Here is a 14,800-nt window from a genome sequence, read left to right as displayed (position 1 = left end):
ATGGGGTGGCTGCTGATCCGTCTGGGTTCAGAGGTTCGATCGAAGATCCAGGTCATGAGATCCTCCCTGAATTGGGTCCGCAACAGGGATTGCCTAAGGTGGAGAGGCAGGGTGTTCTAGGTCTTGGCAGCGAGGTGGGAGAAGGATCTTTCTCCGGTTCTCGTCTTGTTGGTCCATGGAACGGTGGTCAGGGCCAGTTGGGTGAAGCGTAGGTGTCTGCTGGGTAAGCGTAATAAGAGGCAGTGGTTCAGATACACTGGTCCTGCATCATGGAGAGCTTTTTAGGTATTTGTGAGGAGCTTGAAGGTAATTCTTATGTTGACTGGAAGGCAGTGGAGTTCTCAAAGGTTTTCGGTGATGTGGCTGAGGCGGGGGATGTTGAGGACCAGTCTGGCTGTGGCATTCTTAACATTCTGTAGTTTCTTGAGTAGTTTCTTGGTGACGCTGGCATAGAGTGTGTTGCCGTAGTCGAGTCTGCTGGTGATGAGTGAATGGGTGACCGTCATTTTGTATTCTGTGGGAATCCATCTGAATTTCTTTGGAAGCAGACAGAGCGTATGGAAGCAAGATGACGATACTGCATTGATTGAGTTGTTCATTGTGAGCAAGGAGTCAAATGGCCGCCAAGTAGGAGCTCTTTGCAGGAGCTCCTGGGTTCGGGATAACCATAATGGTTTAATTCCCTGGTATAACCCCGCTATACACCAACCACCCACGGACCGCTGACTATCGGAACAGAGGAGAATAGAAGGGTGAACCTACCGACACAACTTCGCCTTGCAAGCAAGCTGACTTGACTTCTACTCGCCAGCAACAGACCAGAGCGGACTTCGGAGGACGTCGGCGGCTCGCCCACGCTGGCAAAGCGGAGGACACGGGGCTGCACGGGAGCTGCCTGGAAGCTGCTCGGGGTCACCTGGAGGCGATGCGAGTCGTTTTGGATGTTTGGACCGGGCCATCACAGCGGGACTCGGCCGAGGGTACAGGACAGAGGTGAGTGTCCAGAACCTTTGCCCGCAACACCCCCAGGCTGTCGGTGCCACCAGCGGTCAACGCCTTCACCACCGTACTTCGCTTTCCGTGCTGCTCGCGGGGCTGGCTATCCAAATTGCGGAAGTCTTGGCTGTAGGTGGGGTACGAAGCACGGAGGGGGGAGAGCCCGAGAGTGGGAAGCGAGGCAGCTGCTCGCAGGACCGCTGCACGGGCTACCTGGGATCATGGAGCCGGATTGCACCGCTGCGCAGCCGAGACGGCTGTAATGTGAATGTAAGACTCAATTTACACAATTTACACGAGAGAATCCTGGGAATCGAATGCAAGATGTCTCAGGCTGTAGCTCACGTGACTTCACCGTGCAGGACACCACGACCACCTGTGGCTGGAGGGGGAATACTCTAGGCCGCTAGGAGCCACACGGATAAGGAACAATAAAAAGCATAATAAGCAAAGAGGAGAAATTTGGGGGAGTCAGGGCCCGGCCTGCCTGACCTTACAATAGGTTCTGCCGCTGACTTAAGTGTCTGCAGTGTCTTTAGGGAGCAGATAGAGCAAACCACACCTAAATGTTAATGAAACTGCTATTTTCATCTCATACCTACTGCTAGCTACAGACACTATCGAGTCCTACTGACTGGGGCTTTGACCATCTTGATGGAAAGATGATACCACCACCCAAAATGGCAGCAGCAAGTAAGGGCAAGTGAAAGAGGACAATCAGGCTATAGAAAGAGAAAAGAGCACTCAGCCCTTGGATAGCTGCAACAAGTAAAGGCAAGTGAAAGAGGACACTTAGGCTATAGAAAGAGAGAAGGGCATACAGCTCTCAGATAAGCCAGACAACTGGCGGCCATCTTGAAATAACCCTTAAGTAAAGACAGACACTGGAAAGAAAGAAATATGAACATTAAACTGGAAACACAAACTATGCTTGTTAGACAAAATTAAACTAAATAAATAAATTATTCAAGACAGGAAGAATAATTAGACAGTAATCGAGGGCACTTCAAATAATACTACACGACAATTAACAAATATGGCTGACAACTACTTAGAGCCAGAAGGCATGAACGCTTATGTCATAAAATACCCAACCAAATGATCCAAGAACGCAGCCAAAAAATTCAAGCATAACCTATTGAGAAAAAACCCAGACATGCTGATCTCTGACCCCTCTTTTACCACAGATAAAGGTACTATTGTAAATTACTTGATATTCTTCACTAGAAGAACGGCGATTTGGCGCAATGCCATTACAAAAATGCTTAACGTAAAAACTATAACCAACATCGCACAAAACTTATGATCAAACCCTCACCAAGATGCAGAGCGGACCTATGCAAACTATCTATGAGAACAGAATAGTGCTTATACAAGCAGCTGACAACGAATTGGAAAATTCGACAACATATTCTCAACCTTAAAAGGATGTGTAGAAAACTCAAAATCTCAACTACACCTGACCCCACAAGAAGACACTATAGACCACTACAGTACTACCACCACAGACAGCGTACCAACTATAAAACATCAGGATCCACTACACTCAACACATCAAGGAGACATAATCGGAACAGGAGGCACGTAATGTGGGAATGATACAGAAAGCAAAAGCTATCCTGGCTGAAGATGGCTGATAGCCAGAAACCGGTCCTAGGATGCTTGATTCCGGTTCAGGGAAGACATGGCTTGGCAGTTCAGTCTGGACTGTTCCCATAAGGCACAGGGTCAAGACTGATTTGCATATGGCCATGTCTGAACTGGGGTGGCTTGGTGAACAAAATAACGATGGATTAAACCCAGATCTGTGACTGGGGGTGAATGTTTTGCCATTGTGCAACATTCCGTTCATCATATTGTGTGTTTTGCTGTTCACCCTATGTGGGAAGGGTATGCCCAGACGTGGGTCCCGTGCTCACTACGCCACTGGAGTCAAGTTATCCTGGCTGAAGACGGTTGATAGCCAGAAACCGGTCCTAAGGTGCTTGATTCCGGTCCAGGGAAGATATGGCTTGGCAGTTCGGTCTGTACTGTTCCCAAGAGGCACAGGGTCAAGACTGATTTGCATATGGCCATGTCTGAACTGGGGTGGCTTGGTGAGCAAAATAACAATGGAATAAACCCAGATCTGTGACTGGGGGTGAATGTTTTGCCATTGTGCAACATTCTGTCCATCATCTTGTGTGTTTTGCTGTTTTTAATGATACAGAAAGAACAGAATTGGCTACACGATATGCAAATATCGTCCTGGAGCCTTCGCAGAGGGTAGATTCGACGTCCCTCCACATTGACGGGAAGGATACAGAAAGAATAGAATTGGCTACACGATATGCGAATGTCATCCTGGAGCCTTCTCAGAGGGAAGATTCAATGCCTCTCCACATTGACAGGTCATCGCCGATGAGTATGCCACCAATGAAAACAGGGAAGCAACTGATATAGAAGACATCACCCCTTCCATACCCCACTCTACCACAACACAAAGGACATCTAGAAACACATGAAATGTATATCCCCTAAACATGGTATTAAGAACACAAAACATAGATAGCTGCTCAAACAGATGCGGAGCAGACAATCGAACTAATGGCAAAAAGAAAAGGTGTCCGATAAAGAGAACAAAACTAAAACACGGGAACACAAAACGAGGATCCAGAAATAAGCAGGTGAGCGTCCTTAATACGTCATCCCAGACTTTAAGAGAAATCAAAGAGCTTCAAACAGAAGTGCGCAATATACTAAGCACACTACAAGCGATGAAAAAGGTGCTTGAAATTACAGTAGGCACTCACACCAAAGTCGAGCACATCTGAGAAGTACTACTTAACTCTCAATGAAAGAGCAATGAGATGGCCATGCCATTATCAAACAGGGAAAACCGACCTGATAGGAACCGTAATTACTTATCGGAAGAAGAAACCCTATCTTTACTACGGGAGTAGGAGCCTACAGACCTCGATAGAGAGGAGGAAATTAAAATAGTCCAGATCGATGCTAATAGAGCATCGAGACAGAATGAAAGGAAACCCAATCTTAACAACCTACAGCAAGTCCAGCTAATCTCCGACTCACAGAACCTGAACCCAAGTAACGCAAGGAAACCACTGAAATGCCTACTGCTCAACTGTCGGTCCGCAGTAAAACATGCATCAGACATAGCTGACCTCATCATTAACCAGGAAATTGATGTGACAATCCTTACAGAATCCTCGTCTCCTTGTATGGACCTACTAGTGCCCCCGCAGTATAGCATTGTGAGACTTGATAGACTAAAAAAGACAGGGGGTGGTATAGCTTGCATTCACCGATCGAATATAGAGGTCAGCCAAGTTCTATCCGAACCACTCGAATCCAGTGAACACCTAGATAAGATCAGCAGATAATCAAATGTGCAACCTGCATGCGCTTTACCACCCACCAGGAAATAATATGACCTTCATAGACCAGTTAATGGAAATCATCACCACCAACTCTAACACTGAAACTAATAACATTGTTCTAGGGGACTTTAACCTACACTGGAATGACAATGATGACAAACAGATTAATGCTCTTAAAGACTTTATAGCGGAGCTAAACCTTACCCAAGCATGCACATAGCCAACACACGCGAAAGGAGCCACATTAGACGGGATAATCTCAAAAACCAACAATACCTCAATCCTATCAAATGAACCGTGTGACTGGTCAGATCACCCTGCCATAACCTTCTTGATAACCACAGTGAAAAAGAACAAGACCATACAACCTACCAGACACAAGAAGTAGATGCGAGATACTAAAGACTTGAATATGGAACTACTAGTAGAAAGCTGTGAGAAAAACCTAAATCCACCTAACAATTTGCAGAATGTGGAGGATCTAACGGATCATTACACTACAACAGTAATGAATATAGTCAACACCACCATGCCACTAAAACTGAAAAGAGTCACAGAGAAGGTTAAAAAGCCATAGTTCAATGAAACACTGAATGAAGACAGGTGGAAACTAAGACTCGCTGAAAAAAGAATGGAGACAACACCCATCATCCCCCGAACTGAAATCCCTCAGAAAAATCAGAAACGAATACAACAAAAAGATCCTAAATTCCAAAAAGCAATTTATTAGATCTGAACTTGATAACGCCAAAAACAGACCACGGAAACTATTCGAGATTTGAAAACAACAATCCAATAAATTGGCCAAAACTGCCCAAGAAACTACAAAAACTCAACTAAGTTGTGAAGAATTCTCAACATTCTTCACCGACAAGACCAACACATTGGAAAGAGAGCTTAAGAGAGTAGCTGACAACATTGGCAACACGGACAATGAAACACCCTCAACGATCAATACCACCTTGGAAACTGCCCATAATAGGACAAAAAACAAGGCACAATGGGATAACTTCAAACTACTTGACCAGAATACATCGTCAAAACACTATCAGATATCAAACCTAACAACCACTATAATGATCCACTCCCCTCAAAATGCCTCAAAGAAATCGGCCATATCGTGATTCCCATATGGACGAAAATAATAAACGCCTCTCTATCCCAAGGGATCCTTCCAGATTGCCTAAAAACAGGTCAAGACGTCCCCATCAACAAAAAACCTACAGCGGACCCAGCAGATCCGAATAACTTTCGCCCAGTGACCATCATTCCTATACTTGCCAAACTAACAGAGAAATGTGTGCAAAACCAACTAAGCCAACACATTGCTAACTTCTCACTAATAGACGACTGCCAGTCGGGATTCAGGACAGGACACAGCACAGAAACAGCGATCCTACATATTGTCGATGATGCACTACAGGCCTTGGACCTTAATCAGACATGTCTACTTATCCTCCTTGACCTATCATCAGCATTTGACACGGTAAATCATGAAAAATTACTGAACAGGGTCCATGGCAGGATGGGCCTGTATAGAAACGTGCTAAAATGGTTTGAATCATTCCTTCAGAATAGAACGCAAAGATTCTGGGTCAACCAATCACTCTCACCTTCATGCCCTAACTCAATTGGAGTCCCACAAGGTTCTACATTATCTCCATCACTGTTTAACCTGTACGTCGAACCTTTCACAGAAATTCTCCAAAATTCCAAAATATCCTATCACATGTACGCGGATGACACGCAAATATACATCAATATCACATCCCGGGAAGACATCAAGATAATGAATGAGGCCTTACAAATGTCATTACAATGGCTAACTAACAATCATCTGAAACTAAACGCGAAAAAAACAGAATTCTTACTAATATCACCACCAAAGAAACACACAGAAGTGAAGGAATGGTCCATAATTATCACAGCGTTAAACTGCACCCCTGCCCTAGTTGTCTGAGCGAAATCACTAGGAATCACGCTAGATGAGAACCTAGACATGACCACTGCCTGCTCCTAAAAAATATTTTCACATCCAGTTCAATTCAAATAACTTTATTCGATTCAGTTGAATCATAAAAGTTTACATATATTCATTGAACAATAAGATACAAAAATATATACTTGAGACAATCTTGTACAAAGGGGAAGAAGCTTATACAATTCTGCAACACATTTATACAAAATACAAAATATTAAAAACCCCTAAAATCTTTAAAAATTTGAGTTCATTTTAGGACTCGTAGCGTTTCCAGATTAAAAAAGCAATTCTAAGCAAGTTTAGCACAGCACTACATATAACAACAGTAGATAGCAACCGAAGATAATTAAAGCCCTGATGAGAGCAGGTACGAATTTCTTTTACAACAAGTTTAATAAAACGTGCCCGTGGGTCTTTATAAAGTGTGCAAAACAGTTTGAAGTGCATTGTACACTGATGGGCTAGATTATTACAAGGACAGAGGGTTAGGCTCTCACACCAACCCACTTGATGAGAAAATCCACAAGAAAGTGCAGTGTGCAAAGACGAAATCTAGTCTTAAGGAAACGCGAATGAACATGCATGGTAAAAGACAAGTAAAATTGCTGTTGGCTCCGAGGCTCATAATCTGAGATTCCATCGTCTTGATTGGAAATACCTAGTTCAGTTCGGAATGCTTTTTTAATAACCTGTTTCATGTTTGAATGGATACCTTTGGGGTTATCATAATAATTTCCCAGGCCTATTTTATAGAAAGTGTCCTTGACATAACGGAGCCAGGGGAGTGACATTGCGTTATCAAGGCTCATACAGTCTCTAAGCATACTCCTTGAAAATAATAGCTCCTCCGAAGTCCAGATTTTGCCCCATAAATTCAGTGGGACAATGTTTATCCTATCTTTCACAAAATCCAAACCTACCCCAGAGTGACAAAAAAGTGTAGGAGCGCTACAAGGGATCATCAGTAATCTCTTTAAAAATGTGTTCTCTAGAATCTGAATCTGGGAACGTTTATGGTGACCCCATACTCCTGCACCAAAGGTGGCTACAGATAAGCATTTTAGTTTGTATAAAGTTATAATTTCAGTTACCGGCTTATGACCAAGCATTCAAGCAAAGCGAAAAAGCCCCTCTATTTTTCTGCTGGTTTGTTGAATCCTAGCCACAATTAGATTTTCCCAGCTTAATTTATTATTAAAAACGTTTCCCAAGTAGGTAAAATTTGACACTTTTTCCTTTACCATAAATGTCCTTATTTTTGTTTGGTTGGGGCCACATACCATAATGTATGAAAATGTACCTTTAGGTCCAGGGACAGTATATATTTGGTAAACACATTCAGACATTTTTGGAGGCTATTTACCGTTAAGGTCATCAAAACTGTGTTATCTGCGTAAGACAGTAATGGGATCTGTTTGACTTCTATGCTTGGGAAGTCCAATTTCTGTTTTAACAGGAATTGTTCCATTCCATTTGTGTATATTAAAAATAAGAATGGAGCCAGAATGCAGCCCTGTCGAACCCCCTCAGTAGAAGCACTAGGTGTACGTGTCTTCCCCACCTTCGGCCAAAACGGATAGCTACAGTGGTGGATGCATGTGGCCTCCGCAATAGAGTAATAAGGGTTTTTCGAATCCCATGTTTTCCATCAGTGTCCACAACTTCCCTCGGCTCACTGTATCAAAGGCACTGGACAAGTCCACAAAGGCCAAGTGGATAGAGCCCCCCCAGCCTTCATGTACTTGCCCATAATCATGGCCAGGTTGAGGCATTGTTCGCTGGTTCCCATCCCTTTTCTGAAGCCGTATTGCGAATTAGATATGATTCCAGAGGCATTGGCCCAGGACTCCAAACGCGCGAGAATTACCCTCCCCATAACATTGCACGTAGGATCAATTAAGAGATTGCCCTATAACATGTAGGGTCGTTCCGGTTACCTTTTTTAAAAAGCGGAACGACCACTGCATTTCTCCATGATGATGGAATACGGCCCACTATCACTGATTTAAAAACATTTAACAACAAGGGGTCCCAGAATTGCGGATTGTTCTTAAATAAATCCAATGGCACCCCATCTGGTCCTGGTGTTTTCGAGGAAATGCCCTTTACCAAGGCATCCTAAACCTCACTTAGAGACAGGAATGAGCTAAGTTGATGTGCTGATTGTAAGTTAATAACTATCTCATCCCTTTGTACTTGTGATGGATACCTATTCCAAAAATGAGACTCCCAGGCTTCCCCTGTTATGGCCGAGTCCATGCTCCATGAGTCGCTAGAAAAAAAGGGGGCGATTTATGACTTCCCAGAAGCTCCTAGAATCCTTTAGAGCACTTGCTCTTTCAAGGTCCTCCCAGGCTAGCCTTCTCAACTCTTCCTTTCTACGTTTAATCACACTTTTATAGGTCTGTCTCACTGTCTTAATTAGCGCCCTATCACTGGGAGTTCAAGCAAGGCTTTCTTCATATCTTTTTGCGCCTTGGTACATTCAGCATTGAAGCATCTTGTTTTCAGGATTTCCCGACTCTTCACCGATTCGGTCAAATTTTTGGCCACATCTTCACAAATTAATTCAAAGCAATGTATTATGGTGTCTGGCTGTGAGTCATAATCTAGACATGTCATAATTTTACTTAGATTTGGTTTGATAACCTCCTCCTCAAATTGTACGGGATCAATTGAACCCCACTTTAACCTAACTTCCTGATTAAGGCTATGTTCTAGTTTATAATAATTACCCCTGCCCTTCTGTGCAGTGACGTGCATGGAAACTGTAAGGGGGTTGTGGTCGCTAGACGGGTTTAATTCAACCAAAAAACTATCTACAAGGCATGCATACTTGTTAGATATCAGCATAAAATCAATTGTACTAACTCTCCCTACGCCCTGATAAGTTGGAAACTGGGCAGAAGGAGTGCTAACCAAAGTGTCAATTGTTCCTAGATCCTTTACTACAATGATGGTATTTAATGCTTCACCCTGTGGAGTGTGCTTAAAGTGGGCCGCAGGTTGATCTGCGGTATCTACAACCCCACATACTTTCTGCATACTTCACTGACATAGTGTGCAATTAAAGTCGCCCACCCAAATTATGCACAAAGGGAAGCATCTCTCCGCCACTTTATCAATATTCTTGTTAAGGGTGTAGATCACCCCACAGCTTTAAGGGTCAAAAATGTTGTAGTACCAATGAATTAATATCACAGTGGCATCAACTAAGTTAGAAATCAAGATAAGCTGGTACCAGGGAGAGTCAATTATGTATTCTATTTTTAGTGACTCATAATGGACAGAAATGAAAGTCACTAAGCCTCCCTATGCCCTCCCTGCTGGTGATGCTAATGCTTGGACATTAAAAGAACAATATCCGTCCAGACTTACATCCTCCCTGCTCCAAGTTTCTTGTACACAGATAATATCAAACTTCTTTACATAATGTACCCATGCCTCATCTGATAGTTTTGAGGAGATCCCTGAAATGTTCCATGAGATAAGCCTAAATTGGTGGTTGTTAACAGCCTCTAAGGCTTCCCCAACAGGGTTACAGGTAACTTGCTCTTCGGGAAGAATATCTAAATCTAACTCTATATTTTCTGCACTATCAATATATAGGCTTGGGGAGAATGTGGACTGGTTTCATGCTTTAATGTAAAAGGTGGGGCAACTGTACTTTCTACTTTATTGGATGTAGTCTCTGGGGCATCATATAGGATAGCATTAATGCCTGTTGCATTCAGATTTGGTGATAGTCAGTCTATATCTGCCAATTCCGTCAAGACCTCGAAGCGATTTGGGTGGAACCAGGCGGGGGACTGGGAGTTCGAGTTTGCCCACACATTTCTGTTATCCTTAGCTTTATATGTTTGTGGTCTTGGTGGCTGGTAAAAAACACCCCAGGGGAAGGATGGAAATTCCCATTTTCATGTATAAGGAAGTAGTCCATCCTCTCTAATATTGTTCTGACTAGACCTGGAGATCTAAAAGTTAGTACGACATAATCTCTGGCGAGTGTCTTACTGGATTTCCCCACCCACTCGGTCCTGCGTACCATCTTAAATTCAGAAAATAACAATTTATTATTCCTGTTCTTGTACCTAAAAAGTGTAAAGATGTATTCCTTATTGATGGCCAGTACTCAATTTCACCGGGCAACAATGATAGAACATTGGCCAACACTTCAATATATGGTGTTGCTTCTGGGGGTAAATGCAGATTAAAATATGAGCCGCTAGGAGGTGTTGGGTTGCTGCCCCACCCTTCTATGATGTCTGCATTATGGGTTCTTTCTTCGTGGTTATCACTTACTTTATTGGCTTCGGTGCTTCTTGGGGGATGTACGCTCTGGGCAGTCCTATAAGGAAACCCTTCAATCTGATATGCGTTCTTCGAAGCATTTACAGGGGGATTTACAACCCTTGGTGGGTAGCAGGTCTTACAGAAGATCTTACAGACAGTTTTGCTGAAGGTTTAGGTTGTTGCTCAGCCTCCTTAGCAATGAATCTCCCACCCCTACTTTGCTCATTCTTTGTAGGGGTTAGCGAAGCGCTCAGTACGGGTTTCGCTATGAGTGCTAACCTGGCCTCAATTTCAGTTAGTTTTTCCAATATCATGCTCAAGTAGGCAGAAATCACGAGATCCTTTTGTTTCAGGAAAGCTTCCCTCTGCTGTCTAGATGACTCTGCCATTAAAACTCTGTCATCTGGAGCAGGTACTTGAATAGCCCCCTTGCTAGACTCTGTATCCGCAGGTTTACTCCTACGGTCATGGGGTTTAGGCAGTGTATAACTTTTTTTATTTTGTTTGTTTGGCGCCTACCCCTTCCTTTTCTTTGGCAGCGGAGCAAGGCTGCCCCCATCAGTACCCTTGGATTTTTGGCCTTGTGTGACAACATTCGGCATTGCTGGGGGATCAGGTTTTTCAGCTATGTCAGGGGCATTGATAGATTCAGGGGCTGGGGATTGTGGCATACTTGTTTGTGAAAAATTCGATTCCAGACTCGTTTGCAAAGTAGGTGGGATAAATGCAGGTCGATTACAAGGGTTTTGAGGCAGTTCCATGCACAACATGGCAGGTGCCTGCCATGTTGTGCATGGAAGAGCACAACATGCCTTCCTGGCGTTGTGGCGGGCGGTGTTGAGTGCACCGCCCGCCACAATGACAGAATTGCAGGATGCGCCCGCCACTGTGGTGGGCGCATCCTAATTGCCCCCACGGGACCCCCGCCCTTATGGCGGGCAGTCCCATTTCCGCCCGCCATCCTAATGACCCCCAAGGTCTCTTTCGGCCATTGTTTCTCCATGTTCCCTGCCAAGTTTCCCTACTGGCCTCTCTATCAGCAGTCTAATACAGATGAAAATCAATTTGATTAACCTACAAGTGGAGAGAAAACATGCAGGCAAAGCAAAATGCATTTCAACTGAGGCCTGTATTCAGGCTAATTTTAGCCAAGCCTTTAATATATATTTTGAAAACATGGTTATACATGCACAAGTAACTTTAGTAATAAATGTAAAACATGAGTAAAAGATTACATCTTTACACATGCAATTATAACTTTAAAAATAAATGCAATATAACTTGAAGTATAAAACCTTATTACGAGTATGGCATTCCTGGTACCGCCGTACTAGCTGTGGCAGTATGGCTGTCACCACCCCGGCAGTCTGACTGCCATATTACAATGGTGGCAGTGGGACCACCACAAGACCACTGCCACCACCAAGATTCAGGATCCCACTGCGGCGGCAGAAGAGAAAGCAGGCAGGAATTGCAGTGGTACCGACCAGATTCCGCCCTGCCTTTCCAATAAAGCATTTCATGGCAGGGACCCCAACATGAAATGCTCTGCTGAAAATCATGTAAATGGGCCACCAACAGGGCCCCTGGGCAAATCTGCCCATGGGGATTAGGCAGGGGGCACATGATGTGCCCACTCAAAAGTGCATGTTGGTGCGTGCCCAATGCGGCATGGACGACATCGTGCCTGCAATACCATGCACTGATGTGCTGAAGGTGCTGTCAAGGCGGCAGTATGCTGTTTAGGCTCTCCTATGAGCCAAACATACATGCTGCCATGACACTGCCACTGCCACCGCCGCCCCGCCAGTCCAGGATTTAACTTGGAATCCGGTGGGCGGGTTCACCATGGGCTTTGCAGTGTTCCTGGAACCGCCAGGGTGACAGTCCTACAAGAAAACCGACAAACTTGTGATCAGGACCTTAATGTAAAACATGAATGATAAATACATACTTTCATGTGTAACTAAACATTAGGGCACATGTGTATAAATTGCTAGTCTTTACAGTGAATACATTTTGGTAATGCGTTTAAATGCTTCACTCACATTTATAAAATTAAGGCACACAGTGAATATTATGTAAAATGCACGTATATAGTTAACTTTTTTGTAATGTGCGATTGTGGAGTCTAAATTGTGCTGCTCCACGCTCATCTATCTGCTTGAATGGTGAGCTGGGCAATTTAGCACTGCAGCAATTTAAGTAGTACAAGGAAAAGTATGCTTTGTTTTTGAGAGACGTTCATGTACAATACAAATTAATTACCATTGAATGCCACTGTAAGAACCTTGGGCTAGATGTAGGTAATTCTAATTTACCGATTCATAAATACCGAATTTTACCGATTCGGTATTTATGAATCGGTAAATTAGAAGGATGCAGATGTAGGTAATTTTTAAATAACAATTACCAAATCTGTAAGATTCGGTATTTACCGATTCGGTAAATACCGAATCGGTATTGCCCATTGATTCCTATGGGCCTTGAAGCCCATAGGAATCAATGGGCAATACCGATTCGGTATTTACCGAATCGGTAAATACCGAATCCTGCAAGGGTGCAGGGGGTGTCACTTTGACACCTTCTAGCACTCCAAGTACAGGCTTGTGTGACATGTGGCACACATGCATGCCCTAAGGGCATGTCTGTGTGTCACATGGCACAGGTGTGCATGCACAAATGTGCATGCACACCTGAATTCGGTATTTTACCACACAATAGGATTGTGTGGTAAAATACTGACTCTTAAGGGCCTGTGGCACTCTTTGAAGTGCTAGCTACATCTAGAATTACAGAATCGGTATATTTTCTGATTCTGTAATTTACCGAATCGGTAATTTTACCGAATCGGTAAATATACCGATTCTGTAATTTTAAGCCCCCTACATTGCAAAACCCGAATACCGGTCGGTAACGGCCGAAATCGGCCGTTACAGACCGGTATTTGGGCTCCTACATCTGGCCCCTTAACTTAAGTTCTGCCCTTTTATATTCCCTATGGTAAGGGCTGTTGGGTGGGGCTTAATAGATCATCACGGAAACTATTAATTTACAACTACACTTGTTCTCAGCACCGTATGTTCTGGCAAAAAACAGAGACCCCATGTGTGTCAGAGTTTTTTCTCTTGTGCAGCTTGCCGTCATTAAGTTGGCATGCGAGAATTGTCCGGCTAGTAGAATACCTCATGGTGAGATGTCCCAACATGGACGGAAGTGGCAAGTTGTGACTGTTTGCGTTGAGAAAGCTGATGCTCAAGTAGAAAATCTACTTGAGCAGCAGAAACAAGCATCGCCCTCTGGCACGCCGTGTGGAGTCGTTCATGATGATTTAATAGCGTGGAACTTGCTTACGGAGATGAAAACCAATGCGAGCAGCGCAACATGCCAAATTCCGCTCACTTGTGGAACTCTGCGGAATCTTGAGGAGCATTTTGGGAACTCTGCAGAATTCCAAGGAGTGAAACTCTGCAAATGTCACCCACCCCTACTGTTTGCCACTTCACTCTGCATTGAATGTACATCTATATGGGCCCACTGTTTCACTTTCAGCAGCAGCATTGTTAAACCCATGTTGGTAACCAATTACTTCTAAGGCATCCACAAAGGCAAACCAGGTTCTCCTGATGTATTTGAGCAGGACTGCAGCCGAGCATGCACTTTGCCTCTTTAAGGGAAACATATTTTTACTAGGTGTAATCAATAAACAGACTGTGCATCGGGGTTTCCACTCAGAGCTGTTGTTTGTTGCCCCTCACAGTACTTGCAACAATGGTGTGTGGGAATGCGAAGACCAATCCTCCATGGGATCATGCTCCGTCTTCGGTGATGGACATCACATCACCTTCGACAGAAAGCACTTCACCTTTAATGGACGGTGTCAATACACAATGGCTGAGGTACTCACCTTTCTTTTCTGGGGTTATTCATAGGGGCCTTCGTAGTGTGTAGGTAATCATGACATGAGAAGTTGGGCACATTTATGCATTTCTAATCTTATCGTCCTAAGGATTTCTGTGGCTCTTCGTTTGGAGGCACCTTCCAAGTGATTACACAGAACATTCCCTGTGAAACCAGTGGGACCATTTGTGCCAAGGTTGTTACAGTGTTACTTGGGGTGAGTGACGTCAGCGTTGATCTAATGCTTTTT

At 43.9% G+C, this 14,800-nt stretch overlaps 1 protein-coding gene across 1 annotated transcript in view; it reads left to right on the top strand.

The window, feature by feature from the left end:
- LOC144825191 (mucin-2-like) overlaps positions 1 to 14,800 on the top strand; it is a 1,014,272-nt gene that overhangs the window by 475,689 nt on the left and 523,783 nt on the right. The window contains exons 21-22 of the mRNA XM_078684042.1: positions 14,411 to 14,549; positions 14,660 to 14,767. Coding sequence (XP_078540168.1) covers positions 14,411 to 14,549; positions 14,660 to 14,767 — 247 coding nt within the window. The remainder of the gene's footprint in view (positions 1 to 14,410; positions 14,550 to 14,659; positions 14,768 to 14,800) is intronic.

Source organism: Lissotriton helveticus, chromosome 3_1, assembly GCF_964261635.1.
Source record: "Lissotriton helveticus chromosome 3_1, aLisHel1.1, whole genome shotgun sequence".
Taxonomy (NCBI): Eukaryota; Metazoa; Chordata; class Amphibia; order Caudata; family Salamandridae; genus Lissotriton; species Lissotriton helveticus.
Note: the sequence above shows the minus strand (reverse complement) of the source record. Positions and strands in the feature narration are given on the sequence as shown.